Source organism: Tenrec ecaudatus, chromosome 17 (genome assembly GCF_050624435.1).
Source record: "Tenrec ecaudatus isolate mTenEca1 chromosome 17, mTenEca1.hap1, whole genome shotgun sequence".
Classification (NCBI taxonomy): Eukaryota; Metazoa; Chordata; class Mammalia; order Afrosoricida; family Tenrecidae; genus Tenrec; species Tenrec ecaudatus.
This window is the reverse complement of record NC_134546.1, coordinates 62,911,699-62,935,110: the sequence shown is the minus strand read 5'-3', so window position 1 is coordinate 62,935,110 and position 23,412 is coordinate 62,911,699. Positions and strand designations below refer to the sequence as shown.

General features: G+C 54.6%; 1 protein-coding gene across 1 annotated transcript in view; it reads left to right on the top strand.

Annotated features, from left to right (window-relative positions):
- Positions 1–23,412, top strand: part of SMAD3 (SMAD family member 3) — a 137,983-nt gene that overhangs the window by 94,545 nt on the left and 20,026 nt on the right. The window contains exons 2-5 of the mRNA XM_075535186.1: positions 13,048–13,241; positions 13,343–13,474; positions 14,805–14,879; positions 18,951–19,001. Coding sequence (XP_075391301.1) covers positions 13,048–13,241; positions 13,343–13,474; positions 14,805–14,879; positions 18,951–19,001 — 452 coding nt within the window. The remainder of the gene's footprint in view (positions 1–13,047; positions 13,242–13,342; positions 13,475–14,804; positions 14,880–18,950; positions 19,002–23,412) is intronic.

The following is a 23,412-nucleotide window of genomic DNA, read 5'->3' as shown; positions in this document are numbered from 1 at the left end:
TCCTGTAGTCAGAAGGAACTGTGTTTGGAATGTAACACCCAGTCTCAGAGCTGTGCGGGGTAACTTAGGGCGAGCCAACTCAAACATCCTGAGGATCTTGCGTCTGTGAAGTGGGAGTGATGTTACCAGCCCACAGGAGTTATCAATGAGAGAGACACGTGTGAGGTCAAAGGTAGAAATTGCTTCTGTTTCTATCATTTTTGTCTGCCTGGCTCAGGAGTTCTGGTGGCCTTACAAGTTGGGCTGGTAACCACAAGGTCAGCAGTTTGAAACCACAAGCTGCTCCACAGATGAAAGATGAGGCTTTCTACTCCCATAGAGGGCTACAGTCTCAGTCTACTCCCATAGAGGGCTACAGTCTACTGTCCCATCGAGGGGCAGTTCTACCCTGTCCTATAGGGTCTCAGTGAGTCAGAATCAACTCGATGGCAGTGAGTTCGGTTTTGAGGTTTGGGCTAGTTGTGATTCCAAGGATTCTCAAGGTGCAACGGAAAGAAGGGGATTTTGTCCTGTCAGAGGACATTTGACAATATTTGTCATGGATACAACTGGTGAGAGTGGCAGGGTGCTGACATCCAGTTGACTAGAGGTCAAGGCTGCTGCTAAATACCCCACAATGCCTAGGGCATCCCCCCCTATCAGATATCTTGTCCAGAATGTCCATAGAGTCAAGGCAATGAACCTCCCTTCCCCACGCACCCCCAGGTCTTGGCCTTGTTCACACCAGTGCTGAAAAGTTCCCTGGCGTGGTACGTGTGCTTTACAGATGACAAAACCAAGCAGCGTTCTCTCTGTTAGCCTCCTTCCCTTGGACCAGAAAGTACCCATCTGTGTCCCCCCTGGTCCTTGGGCGGAAGAAAGCCCTGAGGTCCAGGTGATCTTTTAGCTGTTGGCTCTGCCCTCCCAGGAGGGCGGGGTCAGGTGTTCCCTGGATTCCTGCTCCTATGGGCTGCTTAGAGCAGCGGTTCTCAGCCTGTGGGTTGTGACCCCTTTGGAGGTCAAACGACCCATTCACAGGGGCCGCCCGATTCATAACAGTAGCAAAATGACAGTGATGAAGTAGCAAGGAAAATAATGTTATGGTTGGGTGACCACCACACATGAGGAGCTGTATGAAAGGGTCGTGGCCTGAGGAAGGGTGAGGACCACTGCCTTAGGGCCTATGACCTGGCCGTGGGCTGCCCGTGGGGAGAATAGAACAAAACAGGACGAGGAGGCGAATCTGAAACGCAGTGGGGAGGGCTGGGGCTGTACAGAAGCAGCACGGGCCTTCAGCCTGGCATTTTCTTGGGTTTTCTTTCACATTGGCAACACCAAGGCTGAACACCAGATCTTGCCCTTCCTCTGCAAGTTCAGATGGAAGCTGAGTTGTTCTTAGTGGGAGTTGTTCAGTGACCGATCTGAGGATTCTGAAATCCTGGTCGCAGCTCCTCACAGGCAGTCTAAACTGGAGCATAAACAAAAAGTGCCTCACATCATTACAGGGCTTGAGGGCACTTAGGAAACTGGGCTCAAGTTTGAGGGCAGTGGAGAGCCGACAGTGAAACCTTGGTTCTCCAGAAGCTACAGGCGCCTTCTGTTTGGAGGGCTTCTCTGTGGCTTAGCTGGCAAGAACCGCTGCTGTTGGAAATAGGCTCCGGGGGGACGAGAACCACGCTGGCAGGTCTCCAACGGTGACTTCTCCCTGGATGGTCAGCCGGGCTGCAAGGGATGAGGACACCCTTCTCTGCACATGGGTGCATCACCGCGGCCAGGCAGCTCCGGGAGAACGGAGGCCCGGGACAAGAAATGCTTTGGACTTGACTGACTTCCCAAGGGGCTTGGATGCCCCAGAAGCGGTAAACCCAGTGTCCCTCTAAGAAAACAGGCTTTCCATATTGAGCTATCCTGTGACATCGTGGCCCATGCACGTAGCGGTATCATGAGGGCAGGGGGTTGGTGGGAGGAGTGGGGGGAGAAAGAGAGACCCCCCCATCACAAGGTTGGATATGTAGCACTCCCCCCAGGACAAATAACAGAAAGGTGGGTGAAAGATCATGTAAGACACGAAATAACAACAGTAAAACATAATTGATCAAGGACTCAGGAGGGTGGGGAGGGAGGGAAAAAAAGAGGAGCTGATATCAAGGGCCCAAGTAGAAAGAAATGTTTTGGAAATGTTGATGGCAACGCACAGACCAGTGCTTAATACAATTGAATGATGGTTTGTCATAAGATTTACAAGAGCCCGCAATAAAATGATTAATAAAAATAAATAAAATAAAGAGAAGTAGGAAAACAGATGAAGGCGTTGGCCACGGTAGCTTGACGCCAACTGGAATGACGAGAGGGCCTCCCGGCTCTTCAGTGGGCCCTTTTCTGCCTGGTGAGCAGGTCTGATAGGGGAGGGCTAGCCCAGACCTGAAGTCAGCTGGTGTTTTATTGTGGTGAAGGACATCCTGCCCCGCCACCCCCACCCCCCATTAAAAAAAATCAAAAAGGAAAACACACCAAAACTAAAGGTCACTTTGACCGTGGAGCTGGAGCAGGTGGAGTGTAAAGGTTACCCTGCAGGTGCAAGGACACGGGGCTGGTGGGGAGAGCATGACCGGGGCACAGCGCTCCCCTCGTGGGAAGGGAAATGACCAGGCCGTCTGAGCTGATAGGCTTATCACCAGCAGCATCCGTGTGCTGAGGATGTGTGGGTTCGTGGAAGCTCCAAGAGGGGAAACAGCCCCTGTTCCTTGTTCTAAAGCAGAGCATGTGTCCGCGGGAAATGGGTGAAGACACAGAATAAATGGAAGGTAAATGAGACTTGGACTTGAGTTGGAAGAATACCTTGGCGACACTGCAGATTTAGCTCCAGGCCACCCAGAGAAAGCGAAAAGGCGCACAGTGAAGCGAGTCCCGTGAACTTCTCGGTTTCTCCGTGTGTATTAGGTTATGCTGACATCACGCTGCCGTCCTGAAGTGTGCGATCCTGTGAGAACGTCCCGACCGTGACACAGAGCCAGGGCGGGCACGCTGCTGGAAAGATGGTGCTGAGAGACTTGCACCTCCCACGGCTGCCAGAAACCTCCGGGGAGGGGGGCAACATCTGAGACGCACAGTAGAATGAGGCATCTCTGTATGAAGTGGCTTCTTAAATTACTTAAAATAATGACATGATTATTAATAGGAAACTCACATTTTATGCAAACTGACTCTGAAAGCCTCCAGTCAGCTCTTTTCCACGGACGACAAACAGAGGCTTGAAGGGTTGGATCCCCACCCCCACCCCCACCCCGTACCATAGTCATGGAAGGGAGGAGATGGTGGTATGCCCTGTTTAGAGTTACGTGGAGGAGGCTGAGTCACATGGTCTAGGTTCAAAGGCCTCTCTCTGAAGCCTTAGGAAAGCTGAGCAACATCTCCAGTTTTCTAGTTTGACATCTCTGTGGTGTTAGAGGTTCACACCCTGAGCTGCTCTATGGAAGAGAGATGTGCCAATCTGCTTCTGAAAATATTTCTGACTTGGAAACCCTGTGGGACCTTTCTACTCGGTCTACAGGGCAGCTGTGAAGTCAGCACTGGCTTCATGGAAACGGGCGTACAAAGACATCAGTACCTGCAAGTTTGCTGGGAAGCATGGTGTGAAGTCAATGCGTCCGTCAGCTCGTGCTGTGTAACAAACCACCCCAAAAATTCCACAGTTCACAGTCACCATCACATATGCCCAACCGTGCTTCTGCGGCTCACCGGATTGGGCTGCTGGACGCGATGCTGGCCCAGCGCCAGGCTTTCCATGGGTGCCTGCCCTGGAGCAGCTGCCTGTGGGAGCCGGAGGGCAGGCAGAAGCACATGGTGGCACCCTCTCCCTCTTGCCCACACCCCACGGGCCAAAGCAAGTCGATAGACAAACCCAAAGTCAGGACAGGAAAGGACAGGACCCCTGTGGAGGGGGTTGGGGCAGTGGCGATCTCTCGCCAGGCCAAGGGCTTGTCTACAGGGAAGAGGGACACATCACGATCATTAATTCAACCTAACAGAGTGACCAACACAGGCCTGGCACCTGGTAGTGTCCTTATGGCTATTGTTATTTTAACTACTCAGTAGGTAAGGTTCCCCCCGCCCCTCCCCTCCCCAAGAAAAGCTTGTCTCTGAAAGAGGCTAGGAAGTTTAAAAGTGTACGCGTGTGTGATGGATTTCAAGTGAAGCATGTTAGAGTAAACAGATGTACATTTTGCTCACTTCCTTATCCCAGGTGACCACTGAGTGTCTGGAATATGCGTACTGTGTGATGGGTGCTGGCTAAGTGATGACTGACAAAAGGTCAGTTTCCTGGTAGTGATGTGTTATGGGTAATGGGGAGCACACTGCTGACCCCTCATTCGTTTTCCCTCAGTATTGACTTAGGTTAGAATTCAGTCTCCCTTGTCCAAGTCCCCTGGCCAAGTCCCTTAGCATCCTCAGCCCGAGGGCCAGGCAGGGTTTCCGGGTCTTTGCTGGTTTCTGTTCCCTCCCATTGCAGCAGTGTGCCTGGCACCTGCTTCATGCTGAATAGATCTTGGCATCTTTCTAAAACATCACAGCTCTGCTCCCAACCGCCTCCCCGACCCCCTGCGCCCCAGTCCACCAGGGCTTCATGTCAGCCCCTGGATGGCTGTGGGTGGCAGAGAGAATGAGTGGTCCTTGGCATGAAGTGGGTAGCCCCTCCTCCCGGGAGCTTCTGGCAAGCTCTCGCCCTTCCCCCTCGGCTCTGGACTCCGGCAAGTCCACATCCTTGGCTGTGGCTCCCATCACCATTTTGAGACACTTTCCCGGTCCCACTTGGAGCCAGTGGGAGGAACCCTAATTTCCTGCCACAGGAAATGGTCAGGCGGGTGGAGAATGGTTTAAAGGATGAAAACCTTCTGTTGAAAGAGCTTGAGAGAATTGGTAGAGGACGACTCTTTTTGGGGGGTCTCTCATTAGGAAGCCACTGAGTGGGGGACAAGCGCTCGGTCATCAATGAGCAAGAGGCTAGCAGGCAGGCAGGCTCCTGGGACTAGTCCTGTGGCTGCTAAGCTGCTGTGGGCTGGGAGGAAGGCTGGGCCAAGGAGAAGACTGGGTCATAAATAGACCCTTCTCTGTAGCTGAACTTGTTTCTGGTAACATTAGCCCAGAATTAAGACTTATTTATTGGATTTACTCGAAATGGGCCTGATGCCCTGTAGACTTGGGAGGGTGTGTACCGGACACATCAGCTAAATTAAACCCAGCAGCAAAACCTCTCAATTCACTATTATTTTGGTCAGCAACGGTGTGTGTGTTTTGAGTGGGACCAGGAGGCAGGAGGAAGCAAACCAAGCTCGGCCCTGGGCAGCTCAAGGTCTGAACCAGTGGAAGTAGTTGGCAACGATACACACGAAGTGATTAAGTTGCCTTTCCTGCTGTGAGTGTGGGAATTGTGTGGACCAGAAGCAGGGGCATGGACTGCATGGCTTCTGGAAAATACCATCAAGCCAGACTGCTGGTACATGGCCACAGATTTCCATCAGAGGACCCGGTGCGGCTGTAGGGCAGGACCCGGCCCAACAGGCAGGAGGCCTGGGCTCTAGCGGCTGCCCTGGGACAGACCACCTCTACCCTGTCTTCTAGGGTTGCCAACAGTCAGACTTGATTCCATGGCGGTGAGTTTGATAATGGTATGCAGGAGCCCTGGGGGTGCTTGCTAACCACAAGGTCGCTGGTTCAAACCCACTTACTGTTTCATGAGAGAAAGATGAGGCAGTCTGCTCATACAGCCTCAGAAACACTTTATAGGTTTCTGTGATGCAGAGCGGGCTTGGAGCCATGGGTGGGGTGGACCGTAGTAACAGAGGCAGTGGTAGTTATACAACAATACTAACAATAGATTGGGCATACTTGGCATACAATGAACTTCATTTAAAGAGTACAACTTGATTGCTTTGGGCATGTGCACAGCTGCATAAAGATGTATATAGGTCTCTCTCACTGCCACTGAGTCAATGCTGACTCATAGTGACCCCTGTGGGTTTTTGAGACTTTAACTGTTTATGGGAGTAGAAAGCCCAGTCTGTCTCGCAAGGAAGGAGCTGCTGGTGGTTTCGAACTGCTGACCATGCAGACTGTGGCACAGTGAGTTACCACTATACCAACAGGGCTCCTTGTATATATGTATGTTTACACACACACCTGTAAAACTTTTACTGCCATCAAGATAACTGACATGCCCCAGTACCTCCCAAATTTTCCCGGTGCCCACTTTCTCCCGCCCCTCCTCACAACCACGGGTCTGTTTCCTGTCACTGTAAATCAGCTTGTAGTTTTACTTTAAGCTACTCTACAGTTCCACACAAATGGAATCCTGCCTGGCGCCTTTCACTGCACACCAGTGTGTGGCATCCACCAGGTTGGCCTGTGGCCACACCCCTTCTTGCTCTGGGGAGCAGCACCCCAGTTTCCTCTTTGACCTGACAGACTAACTTTGTGTTCAGACCTGTCAGCAGTAGAGCTTGGGTGAGCATTTATACACAAGTCTGTACGTGAATGCTAGCTCTTGTTTCTTGGGCTGTGTATTTAAGTGGAACAGCTGGACTATAAGAACAGGTGTATGTTTTTAGTTTTTGAAGAATCTCCCAAATTATTTCCAAGAGTAGTTGTATCATCATTTTACTCCGCACTTACAGGTCTCCGCACTTACTTGGCCTGCTGCCTCCTTTTCAAAGTAAATTCACTCAGTGCCTTCCTGACGATGAAAAAGGTGTGTGCTATGGCCCACAGCCCACGATAAAGTGTAGGTATCTGCGTCTGCCGCCGCTGGACCGTTCCAGCGCCCACTCCCAGGGGGTAGTGTTGCCCGCTTTGGGAATCACTGGTCTGTGCCCTTGCTAGCCCCGTATGATTAGTGGTCTGAGTTTTAGCCATGGTAATCATTGCCATCTTAATTTGCCTTTGCCTGGCGGTTAATAATGTCAGCCGTCTTTTCCTCTGTCCGTCCCCTCTCTGTTTTGGGTAATTGCTCCTCACATCCTGTGTTTTTAATTTGTTTGCTTCTTGAACATGCCGAGTCTTAGTGTGTAGCTCTCCATTCGCTGCTGAGCAGCATCTTCCAAAGACCAGACGTTGACTCTGGTGAGGTCTGATCGATCCACCGTATGCATTGAGTAGCCGAGAAATCTCTGCTTATTCCGAGGTCACAAAGGTGGTCTCGCGCTGCGTTTCCCTCTAGACGTTTTCTGTTTTAAGACTTGACATTTAGTTCTCCGGCCCATTTTCAGTTAAGTTTTGTCTGGGCCGCAAAGGGTCCATTGAAGCTCGCTGGGGTGGGGAGGGGTGGGGCCACATGGATGTCCAGGGATGTCAGCTTGCCCTTTCTTCACTGTCTTTGAATGTTTGTCGAAAACCACTTGCCACTCTGGGGCTGTCCCTTTCTGGGCTCTGTTTAGTTCTGTTGGTCTGTTTGTCAGTCTTTATGCCATGACCACCTTGCCTTGGAATACTGTGGCTTCTTGGCTTTTAAAATTAGTAACGATCAAAATCGCTTTTACAAAAGATTCCTGGTTAGTATAGTAGCTACTCACTGGGCTGCTTTAACACCAAGATCAGCAGTTTGAAACCACCAGCTGCTCCCAAGGGGAAAGGAGAGGCTTTCTACTCCTGTCAAGAGTTGGCAGTCTCAGAGACCCACAGGGCAGTCCGACCCTGTTCTGAAAGGGTGGGTCGCTGCGGGTCGGCATTGACTTGATGGAAGTGAGTGTAGTATACTTTAACCACGCAAGAAGTCTTCGTTATTGTCTCTTGTACTTTTTAATTTTACTGTCTCGGTTTTCATTTCTAAGAGATTTTTGTTTGTTTGGGAGTTTTCTTCTGTTCCCTGCATTGCCTTCTTTCTCTCCGTTCTTCCCTCCTCCACCGTCCTTACCCTTCCCCAACTCCCCACACCCCGTGCTCCCCCCTCCTCCCTCCACTAGTCCCCTTTCCTCTCCCCACTTCACTTCCTTCTTTGCCCGAAACCTTCTACTGTGTCGTAAGTCTTCCGTTATCTGGTCAGACTCTTAAAGCTTTGGGAGGAAACAGGCCGTGTACTGTAACACAGAAAGGGTTGGATGAGGAATCGGGAAACTGAACAGTGCTGCCCTTCTTGGCTGCCTCCTTGACTTTCCCTCGCATCCCTTAACCACAAAACCCAAAATGGCCATATCACAATGGCACCCCGTCTTAACGCTTGGCCTCAGTCGTCCGCGTCTCCCCAGAACTCTAGGTCTCACATGACTGGCCATTGCCTACCTGCAGGCTCCTGAGCAGGTGGGAAGGCTCTGGTCCACCAGTACCTCTGTTGCATAAGGTACATGGCTGGGTGTGTTCTTACTCAGAATGTGAAGACTGTGTGGGCCTCTTCCCCCACCTCCAACAGCAGGAGTACCCAAAGCCTCCAGCCCCCTCAAGAGTCTGCCCACTCCCTTCCTGAAGGCTCAGGCCTGGGTCTAGGGGTGGTGAGAACCTGACCTTTCTCCCACCCTCTTAGACTGCCCCATAGAAACCAAGACCCTCCTCTTGGGTGGCATTCCACTCTAGTCTTCTTAAAACAGGGCCGCCCCCTCGCTTCTCCAGGCTGGGGGCTCCTTCCAGCCCCATTCCTCCCTGGGTGCTGCTATCAGCCTTTCCCCGGAGCGTTCTAGGCAGTTTCGATCAGGGGGCCGGTCGCCCTCCCTCTGCAGAAGTGGCTACGCATGTCCAGCTGGCCATTTCTCAAACCCTGAAGAACAGATGGGTCCCTTCCCCAATCTGTGAGTGCTTAGCCGCTCTACAAGAGAATGGGAACGACCCAATAATGTTCCCCTCTCTACTCGCTACTTCCCACTCTCCCTTTCTTCCTCGGAAGCCCCATAACTCACCCCGTTCGCCCAAAGCTAGACTATAAAGAGAGGCTCTCTGAGTTAAATTAGTAATTCTTCTTGTGTGTGGTACTTTAAAAACATTTTCACAGGCACACATCACTTGTAAGCTCAGTGCATGGCAGAATACCTCCACCGTACCGATGAGGTCCCTGGGGGCCTTGGAGATCACATGGCTTTTCCAGTCTCTCTGCTAGGAGAGGGCAGAGCCACGGTCACGGTGTGACCCAAGGTCTGACATCTTCAGACCGGCCGTCTTCCTTCTGCATCGCAAGAACAAGTCCTGGCCGGGCTAGGCTCAGTCCTCTCTTGTTCTGCCCGGTAATTACTGTTTTTCCATTTTAGGGGTTCCTTGGTATGGGGCCCCATGGGATAGAGGTAATTACATCCTTAGAGATGCCCTTAGTCAGCAGCTTCCAGTCAGTCCCTGCGACCAAGCCCACTTCTGCCCTCTGTCCTTCCTTTGCCCTAGTGCTGCCAGTGTCTTGGGGCACAGGATCTGATCGCCTTCTGTCTGTTCGATGCATCTGACTAGACAGACTGCCCACGAATGCTGTGTCTTCAGACAAATGGGTGCTCTTAATCATAAGGGGGCAAAAAGGGACACGTTGCAAATAGTGCTCGGCCAGGTCCACCCAGCTATTAAAAAGCACAATGTCTGCTGGCGCATGGGGCCCAGGGATTGGGCGTTCTTATAGAAAGGACAGAACTCCTGTGAGTATTGTCCTCACTACTGTTCTCGCACCACCAAACAACCCCCCCCCCCCCCCCGTCTGCTCAGGGTGGACAGCCAGCATTCTCATGTGGCCTGAGGCCTGTCTCTCTCATACATGTGCACACATTCCTGCTTAAGTCATTCAAAGGCTTTTTCTTGCACTTAAGACAAAAGGTGGAATCCCTTGGCATAGCCTTCAAGCCCCTGCAGAGCCAGCCCTCCCTGCCCCTGCCCCCCCCCCCCTATCTTGCATCCAGTCCGGTCTCCGTTGACTTCCTCCCACCTTACTGTGTTTCCCACCCTCCACGGGGCCTTGGCACCTGCTGCCTACGGCTCGGAAAGCCCTTCTCCCAGACCCTTCTGGGCAGTCAGCCTTTCTCCCCCTTTTAGGCCTCAGGACAGTCCTGACCTGAGAAATGCCTCGTTCAGCACTTTCGCACAGTAAGGTCCTGGTGGACATAGAATGTAGCAGGCTGCTGTCCAGCAGCACACGCTCTCTCTCAGTTCTTCTTTCTGATTCTCTGATGGGCATCCATCTAAACTACACTCGGTGCGAACGGGGCCAGGTCTTTTTTCTCTCACTGCTGCGCAGTCTTCTAAATACATGAACAAACGTAGGGCTTCCAGGTGAGTCACGTTTCCATACCTGTCTGGAACTGGGCATCAGCTTGGGTCTCCCAGCCTTCAAAAGCCGCCATACTCTTACTTCTCATGGATAACACTTTGCTATACGGGACCAAGAGCAGCCCAGTTATCAAGGTCACCACGAGAAGTGCTGGGGACACACTGGGGACGTGTTGGACAGCTAACCACAAAGTCAGCAGTTCGAGACCACGGGCTGCCCTGCAGGAGAAAGATGGGGTTTCTACTCCCATAAAGAGTGACAGCCTCAGAAACTCGGTGGGGGGGCAGTTTCTACCCTGTCCTGTAGGGGCCACTATGAGTCCGCAGTGACTCGATGGCCAGGAGTTAGGTTTGTGGTCTATGGAGCTGCTCAAACTTTGTCACACCAGCCACCTGAGACCTTGATGAAGATGAAGATGGAGTAGGATGGGTGGGGTCTGAGCGGTTGTGTTTTCAACAGGCTTCTAGGTGCTGCCCATGCTGCGAGCCCGGGGCCCACCCTTGGAGTAGGGGGTCACTTAAGTCTCCTCTATTGTCATGGTCCTTGGATTTGTTACAGAAATGAGGGAGGAAGTGAGAGGAGGTGTCTCTAGTAGGAAGGGACATTAGACTGGGCCTCCCAAAAAGTGCATGGAAAGTGGACTTCGAAGATAATGGAATTTTTCCAGGAACACGTGGCTTATGCGTGTGGTTGGCCGGCTTCTTCAGAGCGTGGTGGCTGAGTCCTGGGGAGGGGGCAGTCTTCCAGTGCCAACAAGGTAGAAGAGCCCAGCAGTCTTGAGGTCCAACCTTGCAAAGCACGTGGCATTGTTCTTTGCCCCGCCTTGCTGGTCAGGGCCCACACAGTTCTGCTTGGGTCCAAGGCCCTCAGGCCAGACCTGCCACTCAGATAGGAGGCGTGTCCTCCCAGAGGTAGGAGGAGCCATGCATAGAGAGCACATGGGTAGGAGGTAGAGTCACGGCCATCTTTGGGAAAGGCAATCCACCACCTGGCTTCATGTGACACGAAATAAGTAAGGGGATTACAAGTAAAATGTTACCTTTTGGCTCTGTACCCCCCCCCCCCACTTAAAAACAAAGGTGATCCTCATTATTTGTGAATTTTGTACTTACATCTCATTGACCCTCTAAGACCTAGTTGGGACCCACGCACGCCAACATGGCCGTTGGTTGACAATTTGTGTGTGCGCACAGTGGCAGGAGACTTGAGTTACGTGTTCCTAGCTAGGGCTGGACAAGAGGATTCCGTGTTCACTACTGTTGTAGCCATTCCTGACAATTTAGTACGCCCAAACCGCCACGCATGACGCGAATCAACTGTGAATGAAATTCGGTGGATGTGTAGTATGCAGATACAATATTATGTAGGTAATATGAAAACCACATTCCTGGTTTTTCTGTGCGCCACCTGCTCTACCTGAAACACCAGTCTAGGGAATGATGCCGGTGGGGAACAGGATAGGAAACGAAGTTGGCCGAGCCTTGTACACTTTCATCCGGCTGCCAGGAAATAACTTGGCCAGCTAGCATGTCACCCTTGGCCATCCCGCTTCCTGTTCCGGGACCTTGTACAAGCAACGGAGCCCTAATTCCCCCATATGCTACATGAGGATTTTTGTATCGAATGAGCTATTTTGGAAAAATGAATCACTCAGTAAGTGGGACCCAATCAGCTCTTAATAGGCATGTCTCCTTTTCTGTCCCGTCCCCTCTCCCAAAATCCCCAGTGGGCTCCAGTCCTCGAGTCTGGGAGGGAGAAGCAGCCTGCTCCGGACCTAGGCAGCCACGGAGTGGCATCTGCTCAGCCCAGGTTCGGCTGTGCTTGGAGGAGGGTGGGGGCTGGATGGTGCAGCAGTTCTTCCAGCTCATTCTGAATCGCGCCTTCTCTTCCTTTGAAGTCGCCATCTTTGCTTGCAGGTAAGAGGGAGCTGGAGGCCATCTGGCAGCTCTCCTGGCCCAGCTGGAGAGTTGGGAAGCCCCTGCTTGGAGGCCATGGTCACTGCTATTGGGAGGTTGTTTGCACTAGGACAGGGCACTGGCCATGGTCTGGCTCAGTCTGGGGCAGCCAGCAGGAGAGCCTCAAGCTCGAGAGGTCTACGGTATAGACTTTCACCCTGTTAATGCCCTTGAAGAGTACCCCTGCCCTTCCCGCTTCACCACAAATGACACCTTCGAGAGGAACTGGGGATGTTTCCTGAGGTGTCTGCTTTCCGGAGGAGGAACCGGGTCGAGTGTCCACTAAGAGCAGCTAGAGGGAAGCGAGTTTGGAGGATGATGAGGGCAACGAATGTGTAAGTGTGCTTCACACGGTTGATGTATGTGTGGCTTGGGATAAGAGTTGTATGAGCCCCAATAAAATGATTTTTTTAAAAAGAGCAACTAGAGATGGCCATGCGGTGGCCTGGGCCTCTGCCACTCTTCACAGCCTTCCTGCAGCCCACGCAGCCCTGCCTCGGGAATCTTTTTGCTCATGGCCTTGGCTGGCCCAGACACCTACCCCACAGGGCTGCCTGGGTCGGAATCAGGACCTTTGGGCATGTGGTGGAATGCCACTGCCCGGAACACTGAGCTTCCCAGGGCAGGACGGCTCGAGAACTCCCTGACGCGGGCCCTGGTGGGCTCAAGGCCCACTGGGCTAGCCTCCAGAGGCCCTCTGGCTTCCTCGATTGGACCTCTTTTCTTCTTCTAAGTTCCCTTGTGCCCAGACAGCGGCCCTCTACTCCTGGGCCCTCTGGGTCTGAGGGCAACGAGGGGACGGGCGCTTTCGGAGATGGCCAGCAAACCTGCTGGCAGGACCTTGGGGGAAGACAAGCTACACTTCACGGTCTGCCCCCTGCTCTGCCCTGGCAGGTCTCTGGATGGGCGGCTGCAGGTGTCCCACCGGAAGGGGCTCCCGCATGTCATCTACTGCCGCCTATGGCGATGGCCTGACCTGCACAGCCACCACGAGCTGCGGGCCATGGAGCTGTGTGAGTTCGCCTTCCACATGAAGAAAGATGAGGTGTGCGTGAACCCCTACCACTACCAGAGAGTGGAGACGCCAGGTCAGCCTCCTGCCCCTGTCCCTCCTCCTCCTGCCCGGGTTGTGGGACGGTTGGGGGAGCCGGCCGGGTGCTGACCCGCCTCTGCTTTGCCTCCTGTGCAGTTCTGCCTCCTGTGCTGGTGCCGCGACACACGGAGATCCCGGCTGAGTTCCCCCCGCTGGACGACTACAGCCATTCCATCCCGGAGAACACTAACTTCCCGGCCGGCATTGAGCCCCAGAGCAATATTCCAGGTATGCTGGTGCACTGGCTGGCTGGGCCTCCCTGGGGTCCCCAGGGGCCACTCCAGCCCGAGGTGGTTTCTGCCCCCACCCCCACCCCCTCACCCCCACACAGAGCCAGGGCCCGGGCTGACTCAGAACCGCATCCCTTTGGGGAGCGGACTCGTGGCCTAGGCTGGCTCCCCGCTCACTGTTGATGCTTTTCTTGGCCTGGGAGCGGCATGACCCTTCCGCCCGGCCTCCCGCCGGCACCATCATTTATTTTGGAAGCGGAAGTGGTGATGCTGTGTTTCTCGCACCGCCCTCGCCCTCTGGCGTGGTGCTGGTGTTCCGACAGAATCCCCGAGGGGAGGGTCTCGGGACCTGCAGGAGAGGTGGCTGCCTGCAGTCCGTAGCGTGCAGTGGGGCCAGCCTTGTAAGTAAGCCTGGGGCGGGGTCTTTTTCCTATGTCTGGGGACACCTGACTGCACACCCTGGTGAAGGGTTACATTCTGGGTGGAGCTTGAGGTTGAATTCAAGAGTGTTTAACTCTGCTAGGGAGAGCCTCTAAGTGCTCCAGAAGCCCGAAATTCACATGCAAATCATGTGTGAGTGGTTTACCTTCTCCCCAGCTGACAGACTGCTCCAACTTGACCTTGTGTACCCAGTTACTGGGCTGAGGTTAGGTTTAGAGGGAGTGGCCTGTGGGCGTGGGTCAATCCTCTAGGCCTAACCAGGCTGGCTTCCTCGCCCACACCTGCCCTCTTGTCAGCCCTTCTGGATCCGTCCACAGGTAGTCCTGGTGCCTGGAGGTGATTCATCCACTCCTCCGCTCACGTAGCAAACCTTCCTGGCAGTCTCACCCAGGCTCTGCCTGTCCTTGAACTTGTCACCTCACTGGGAAGCTAAGACACAGCCCTTGAAAAGACAGCCCTAACAGCAGTAAGGGCAGGTGTGCAGGAGAAGTTAGTGGGGCCAAGGGGGCAGGGGTGAGGCTGTAGCTCAGTAGCTTCTCAGAGGAGAGAGCAGTGGAAGCTGAGGTAGGTGTGGAGGCTTCTCAGAGCGGTTGGCACTTACACCTGAGCTTCCTGGGGAGGGGAGATGGGCCTAGTAGTTCATGTAGGAATGAGTGTTTCTAAGGGTGAAGAGGAGGGTGCCCACAAAGGCAGTTTCAGTCAGAGGGAAGCTGGGGGTTGACAGGAATGTGGCCAGCACCCATGAGGTGCCAGTGCCCTGGCCCAGGACCTCAGTGTCCCCGGCGCCCACCAGAAGATAGCCCTGGAAAGGTACGGTGCTTGCAAACGGCCTCTCAGACCCTAGACCCTGGAAACCCTTTGGTGAACCAGCTTCCCTCTGATTCCAGAGACCCCGCCCCCTGGCTACCTGAGTGAAGATGGCGAAACCAGTGACCACCAGATGAACCACAGCATGGATGCAGGTGAGAGCCCCCCGGGGTTTCCTTTAGTCTTTACTGAACCTGCCCTCCCCTCTCCGGCCTGCCCTCCCTCCCTCCCTTCCTCCATTCTCTCCTCTCCGTGGATATTCACGGGGCCATCATGGTCTGCCAGGGCCTGTGCTGGGTGGGGTAGTGACTGTGTCGTCCCGTGGGTCCTGGTGGAAGATACCATGCGGCACCCAGAGCTCAGAGCAGGGCCACCTTCCCCCACCTGAGAGACGAGCAGTGCTCTGCAGACAGGGCAGGTCTTTCTTGCACAAGGTGGGGGTGGCCAAGCCATCAGGGCAGGCAGAGGGTGTGCCCGCTGGAGTCTCAAAGTTCTGGGCAGGAGAACTCCATGGGGCTGGATCTGATTCCCTAAGGTGATGAGATGGCATTTAGCCCGTGGCCAAGGGGGGACATTCCTGCAGGATTTCTGCCTTTGGGAGCTACTGCTGGCAGTAGGGTGCAGCGTGGGCCGATGGCAGGAGACCCTGGATGGAGGCAAGGCTGGTGGGGAGGAAGAGCCGTCGGAGCAGCTGTTTGTGTGTGGTGACCCACTGGCATCCACGTGCTCCAGCCTCCGGGGAGCCAGTCTCATTCTCGCCAGCCACATCTCCAGATGTTCCCGGTCATCTGTTATGAGATCAAGTTGGCATCAGACCAGCAGCTCCTGGAAGTGCAGCCCAGCTGCCACCTAGGGCGGACATGCATGGTGTGGGGCTGGGAGAAGAAGAGGAGGGAGCCAAGCAGATGTTCCAGGTCATTGATGGTGGACACGCCTGGCGCTTCCAGCGCCAGCTGCCCCGACAGCCTACAAGAGAGGGTGCATTTCTTGAAAGGATGAAAGAGACTCCCATGGAGACATAGGGTCCATGGAGGTCTACGGTGGGCATTGTGGCTCTCTGGGCTTTGACACTCTCTCCTTGGATGAGGGCCTGGCAGTGGGGACAGTGGGGGCCTGTGTGGAGTGCCCGGAAAACCTTCCTGTATGTGATGCCAGGTGAGTGCTGTGAGCTTGCGGTGATTAAATGCTGGTGTGGGCAGCAAGCCAGCTAGGCAGCGTCTTCCCAGAGCCTGCGTTCTCACCCACCCTTCTCTCGTCCGGCCTTGCTGCTTGGTGTCACTTGTACGATTACCGTTATAACGAGGAGCAACAGACCAGAGCCCATGGTCTGTCTCTGGGCGGAGCTGCCACGTTTCCACTCTCTCAGTCCTCATGTCTTCCTCCTCCTCCTCCTCTTCCTCCTCCTCCTTTCTCTACCCCATTTTCTCTTCCCTTCCTTTCTTGCTATAGGTGTGTCTGCAGGGCCCTGCTGTAAACAGTCGTGCTTTTAGTGAAAGTGGAGCTGGAACTCAAGGCCCCTGCAGCCAGCCCCGTGGGGGGGTGGGTGTTCTGTTTACCCTCTGTTCTCCATGCCAAGTTGCCCTCTTAGAAACCAATCCAGCGGCCCCAGGGCTTGGTGTCCCTGCCAATTGAAGTGTGGCAGTGTCTCAGTCACAGCTGGGAGATCACTTTGTCCTTCCTGTGTCTCCTCTGACACACACAGCCCTGCAGACCCATGGGAGGGCCCCACAGCCTTCCAGAGCCTTCAGGACTGGGGCCACTTGTAAGCTGGACACAGACGTGATTCAACACCTACTATTACTGAGTGGCTACTATCTGCTAGTAGTAGGAGCCCTAGTGGCACAGTGTGCCACATGTGCAGCTGCAAACCGAAAAGGCAGCAGTTCGAAACCACCAGCTGCTCCTCAGGAGAAGGATGAGACTTTCTACTCTCATCAAGAGTGACAGTCTGGGAAGTGCACGGAGGCAACTCTCGCCTGTCCTGCAGCGTTGCTGTGAGTAAGAATCGACCCCGGGGCAGGCGTTTAGTTTTGAGTTGACTCTGCGCTAAAGAAGCCCCGGTGGCTCGACAGTCAAGTGCTCAGCTAGTAATCCAGAGGCAGTGGTTCCAACCTGGACAGCCTGCGCCCGTCAGGATCACAGCCTCGAACACACTGTTGGGGCAACTCGGAACTGACTCCACAGCACCTCACAACCCTGTCTCACCTACTAGCAGGCCCCTGGGTGCCCTCAGATGGTGTGCAGTGGACTGCGAACCCAACAGTGGTCACGCAGAACCTACCCAGCCATCCTGGGGGGAAAGACTTCACAGCCTGCTCTCCCCTGGGCGGGGGTAGGGGTGGTGGCCTGCGTGCACTGGTACTGTGTGGCAGGCACAGCATGGCAATGCATCTTATTCAGCCTCTCATTTAAGGTGTCCTCATCAGCACACAGTCATGGCGCAAAGTGATCACGAATCACTACGTAACTCAGTAGTGACGTGTCCGGACTATGGGACAGATTCTGACACCACGCAGCCGTTACTGCACGCACACACATGTGCACACGCGCACACACCCAAGGGAGTCCTTTCTTGGGGGAGAGAGTAAGGACCCCTCTCTTGGCCTCACAGAGGGTATGGTTGAGTTAGGGGTCAACCCCAGGCCCCAGGAGCAGTTCAGGGCAGTAGGTGCTTGAGGCCAGTTGCCAGCAGGGACTGGGCCATTCCAGACACGGTGAGCTGGTGGAATCTGGGGGCAAGACCAAGTTGGTCGCCCAATACAAAACAAACCCCCTGATGCTGCCGCGCTAATGCTGACTCCTGGGGGCCCGGTGCGTGCCAGTGGAGCTGTACGCTGTAGGGTGGGTTGTCAGCGATGGTAATTTTGTTGGGGCAGACCCCCTGGCCTGGTTCCCACAGCGGGGTGGATTTCACCATCGCCACATGTTCCCACATCATTTGCTAGGGGATCACATTGGCAAGAAGCCCATTTGGGTTTGTAGTCAAAGTGCCTAGTTTGTGCCACCCAAGCACACAAGCCACACCCCACCCCTATCCAACACTGAAGCCCCGCCCCGCCCCTGGCTGGTACCTACTCAATGGGATACAGCGGAACCGCCCCATAGCGTTTCCAATTCTTTATAGGCCCAGATAGCCACATCTTTTCCAACCCGGCAGAGTGGCTGGTTGCTTCAAACCACTGACCTCTGGATGAGCAATGCAGCACTTAACTCACCATGCCACCAAGACCCCTTAAGCCAGACCTACCGGGGCATCCCCAAATAGACTAATCTCCGTGGCCTTGTGGACGCTAGGCACAGATGCCGGGCAAGCGGAGTGTACTTCGGAGAAAGCCAGTTAGTCTTCTCTGGAAGGCCGACGACGCGTGATGGTTTTCTTTTGTGGGGGGTGGGGGAAGGGAGAAGCGGTGACAGAGTAAGAGAACCAGGTAAGTTTGAACTTTGCCCTACATGCGCACTGGTGTCTTGCAGAAGCCTTCAGGCCCTTTGCAGAGTTGTGGGATTTCTCAGGCAGGTGTGTGCACTTCTTGAAACCCGAGAAAAGGCTGGGAAGTGGGTCTTTCCGGACGCCAGAGCCCCTGCGGCATCCACCTGGGAGCAGTGACCGGTGAAGCCCGGGCAGCTCCAAGCCTCACCTGTCTGTCTGCAGAAATGGCCTTGGACTGCTTCGGCTTTGGCGCCTCCCAGTTCCCTTGCTTTTCCTGGGGGACGGCGTGGTGGAGAGGGTGTAGTGAACAGGAAGGAGGCCTCAGTGGCGTAGGGGTTTCACATTGTGCTACGATCCATAAGGTCAACAGTTCAAAGCTGCCAGCCGCCCCTCAGGAGAAAGCTGTGACTTTCTACTCCTATAAAGAATGACAGGCTCAGCGACCCGCAAGGGGAGTTCTACCCTGTGCTCCACGCACTCAGTGGCTGAGTTTGGTTTGGGATTTTGGGTAATGCCGGCAGGTCTGTGTCGCCTGGAGGACGACGACCTCAGCCGTGTGAGTTGAGCCCCCGGCAGCCTGTGTCTGCGGCTGTACATCCTGGGTGGGATGCCCAGATATCGCCGTCCTTCTTCTCATGGGTGGGTGTGGGGGAAACCGGGGCCCAGAGAGGATGTGCTGAGCCAGGCCCATGGGGTTAGACCTCCTGCTGGGTGCCCCATCTCAATAGACATGTTTGATAACTGGGCATTCTAGGCCAAGTCTGTTTGACAAATCTCTCAACTCTCTCTCACCTTACAGGTTCTCCAAACCTCTCCCCAAATCCGATGTCCCCGGCACACAACAACTTGGGTAAGTACCTCCATGTCCCTCTGATCGGAACCCTCAGGCACCAGCCCCAGCTGGTAGTGGTGGTGTCCTGGGGGCAGGGCTGCAGTGTCGCTGAAGGTAAGGAAGGCTCTCCCCTCTTCCCACTGGCCCCTCCCCACCAGGTTTCTGGTTACAGTTATGCTGAGGTCACCCACAGAACGAGGAAACCTGAGAACCGCAGTGGCGGGAAAGGCAGCCGTATGCTGGGCTGATAGGTCCCCCGGGTGCTGGTTAGACGTGAGTGAGTGAATACCCCCAAACCGTGTGCCCGGGAGAGGGGCCTGTGGTCGGCCAAGCACACAGTTGTGGTTTGATGCAAAGCCAGGGGCCCGAGGCTGAGCAGGCTCCCACCCCCAACTTCCAGAGACTTGTCCCAGAAACACCGTTTTGGAAGTAACTGAGCATTTCGTCTTAAATTTTGGTCATTTTTATTAAAATAGTAACCTGAAAGGAATTTTAAGGCAAACGATGTGGCCGTGACCCTGCCACCCTAACGTATAAGCATTTTCAGTCTCACGTTCCTCCTGATGTTTGTGGAAAGGAGGCTCAGAAAGTTCGTGGAAAAACAGAACTGAAAGTATAGGATTGTCCCACACACCCTTTGAGGCCTAGACAGATCTCCTGTTGTGTCAGTCTGGGTGGACCAGAGGAACATTCATAAACATGCGTATGTATATGAGAGAGAGGTTTATATCCAAGAGGAGTTGAACACTGAGAAAACATCCCAACCCAGTCCAGTCCAAGGTCCTAAGTTCATTAGCCCATATGTCCCACAGCAATCTACGAAGTCCTCTTCAGACTCATGAAACACATGCAATGACGCTGAATGTAGAAGATCACAGGCCAGTTGGTAGAAAGTCTTTGGTGGTAGAAGCATCTCAGCGCTGGCAGGACTTTCCACGTGGTCATACCAGCACCCAGGGCTGCATCAGGGTGGGTCCATGTGGCATCTCCTCAGGGTGGCCTCGCAGGGAGTCAGCCTTGTCAGCAGAGAGTCTCCCAGGAGGAAGTACCAGATCTTCCAGAATTCTTAGGAGAAGGTCATGCCCACACAGAAGTCTCATGGCTGTCTCCAGATTGACAGCCTAGACTCCACCCCTACACTCTCAATCCTTAACTTGACACCAGATTGGGTGACTGCCACACCTGTACCCCTCACCATTGCAGCCATCGTGCCATGTCCAACTTCCAGTTCTTGGTCCCGGTACATTACTTTGTAAACACATCTCCATGGCTAGATGCCCTGTTTGCCATTTTGAGGGCCGTGGGTAGTGCAGAGGGGCCCTGGCAGCACTATGGGTCAAGGGTTGGACTGCTAACTGCAGGGCTGGGGGTTCAAACCCATCAGCCGTTCCTTGTGAGAAAGATGAGGCTGGCTGCTACTGCAAAGCCGTAGGGAGAAGGTCTGCTCTGCCCTCTCTGGTTGCCACGAGTTGGTTTCAATGTGATGGCAGTGGGAGTGGGTGGGGAGTTCTGCTCAGCCCCGTCGGGTCGGGGTGCGTGGGTGTCACTCAGCCAGCCACAGGAGATTGGGTTTGATTTGGGTCAGCAGGTGCAAATGGTGGGCGCTCGCGCCCAAAGGCTGTCTGAGGGAGCACCCTGAGAGACACCTCGAAAGCAAAACCTGGCCCTCTTCTTCCCTGGAGATCCCCGGGGAAGCCGTACCCCCATCACGTGACAGGAGGGTGAGCTGGCCTGGGCTGGGTTGGTCTGTGATGGGGAGTGGTCTCACAGCGTCTTGAAGTGGCCTGGCCTTGGTCTGGGCCCCCTACCCCCCTCCATGTGGAGAGTGGGGTCGGATTTTCAGAGAGCCGCTCTTTCCTACCAGGAGTTACCCTCGCTCTCCAGCTGGGAAAGTCGTGTCTCACTCACTCTGGTGGCTTTGGCGTGGAGCCTGCCAAGGGTGTGAAACAAATGGAATATAGGATTCGTTTTTATTACGGGGAGGGCTTTTTTCTTAATGTTCTGGTCTGGTAATTTTAGGAAATGCAAGTCTGATTCTGGTTGGGGCTTCATGGCTGGGACTTCATGTGCCGCCAGTGAAAGAAACGGTTCATCTACGGGTTCGGCAAATAGAAGTGAATGGGGCTGGTAAGGGCCCCCTTGGCTCTGCAGTCCGCATTGAGAGCGATCCATGATGAACCCCCTCTTTGGAATATGGAGGGTCCCTGGGGAAGCCCCGAGAGCCGGCGGACAAGTGGACAGTCAGTCTGGTGTGATGGGCTTTGCCGAGGCAAGACCCCATTCCTGCTGTGAAGGGGCCTGTCTGCGGGATTGAGCCCAGCCCCGCAGGGGGGGAATCCATGTGAACGCTTGAGAAGGGAAAGGCCTGCTCACGCACTAGACTCTGAGCCTTTGCGGTTGACTGGTTTAGGGTTAATTTCTGAGCCGTTTCCCCAGCCAGCGGCCGAACCCATGCTTTTCGTCACCGGGTCTTATAGCAGGCGTCTGCCCTTGAACCCCAGAGGCCAGCACGGAGGAATGGCCACCTGACACAGTGGTTCGGGCAGAGGGTTTGCTGTGAATTCCCCTCTAGACCGTGAGGACAGGGATGGGCCCTGCAGTTTGGAGCAAAGCAGAGTCCTCAGGGGCATGGCTCTCCTTTCTCACTGCCCTGACCCTGGGCTGCTCATCCGGAGACTTAGAATTCCTAGGTCGTTGCTCCTGCAGGGAGTGGAGATCCCCTTGCCTTGATCCGGTCACACCTCTGCTGGGAAGATCTGATTCGGGGATGAGTCGGGGGGCAAGTTGAGGAGTGAGTCAGCCACTGAGTCAGAGTTAGTTAGGACTCACAGGCCCCACAGCCTTTCTGCATCAGGGGCTCTAGCTCCACAACTTCAGCCCATTCAAAGCCATTGGCTTCCTTCCCCTCCTGCCCCCTCCTCCCTCTCCCCCGGCCAGAAGAGTCCCATAGACTCCTGTGTCCCAGCGGGAAGCAAAGGAGCCGGTGAGGGCGACGGTGGCGGCAAGCATGGCTTGCACACCTGCCGTTCACTGCATTTTTAACTCCATTAACCTGCATGGCAACCTTGTAGGGTAGGTGTTTTGTTAGTTGCTATTGGAGAAGAGATTCCGACTCAGGGTGGACCCCTTAAGGGTTTGAAAGTTGCGACTTTTCAGAAGCATGTCTTCCAAGGAGCTGCTGGGTAGGTTTGAACCACCAACCTTTGAGCTAGTAGTGGAGCACTTGCTTTTGTGCACCACCTCACACCTTATCAGGTAGTATACCTGTTCCTTGCTTTAGAAAATGAAGGACAGGCTAATTGGCTCAACCCAGGTCACGCAGCTATTAAGTGTGGGCACTGACTTTGAGTTCAGCTCTTGGAGGTTCACGGCACGTGCCCCATCGGCACCATGGCCCCGCTCAGCTGGGTCATTTAGGCTAGCCCCCGTTTTCTCGTTCAGAAGAACAAGGGTCAGGAAGGGCCTCCATCGCTGTCTCGTTGCGGACAGGAGGAGCCCTGGTGGCATAATGGTTACTCGTTGGGCTCTACTCGCCTCAAGATCAGCAGTTCAAAACCACCAGCTGCTTCTCAGGAGAAAGATGTGACTTTTTACTCCCTATCCGGGCTCATCGTCTTAGAAACCCACAGGGGAAACTCTACCCAGTCCTAGAGTCACTTAGAGCCAACTTGATGGCCGTGAGTTTGGTTTGGGTTTGCGTTCAGAACAAAGGGGTCCTGGGGTCGCTGAGGATCAGCCACTACTAACTGCAAGGCCCGCAGTCCAGACTCCCCAGGTGCTTTGAGAGGCATGAGCTGTCTGCTCCTGTGAAGGGTTACTGTCAGTGGGTAGTAGGACTCGGGGACCTCTGTCAGGCTGACGCCCTTGTGTCCTGTGCAGCCCCCGGGTGGGAGCCACACCTGCCTTTCCTTCCCTCCCCTCACTTGCTCCTCACACAGCCTTGTGTCCGTGCACCAGCCCAGGCTGGTCTCAGGAACGACACCAGGGTGCTGGTGGTCTTCTGGGCACTAAGCCAGGAAGTAGGAGCAGCCGGTGTGCTCTGCAGGTGCAGAGGAAGACGAGGCGGCCTCCACTGGGACACACTTCCAGGCCTGCCAGCGGCGGTCCTCTGCGTTCTCATTCACTCAGCATTTGTGATTTCCTGCCAGGGGCCAATGCTGGGGGTCCCCAGCTTGGTGAGCGTGTGGCATTCGCAGCCTGGGTGGTTGAGGGTGTCTGTGCCCAGCAGTGCTGTAGAGTGCCAGGTACCAAGGGCGCAAGCTCGGAGACACACTCGGGATGTGGTGGGGAAGATCGCAGAGAGGCGCCTACGTCTGTGAGCTGGGCGATGTAAAGGACGAAGTGAGGGCGAGACCACAGCGAGGGAAGCAGCGGGCCAGGGAGCGCTCAGAGGACAGCTGGCAGTGGCCGTGGCCGTGAGCAGCTCCGT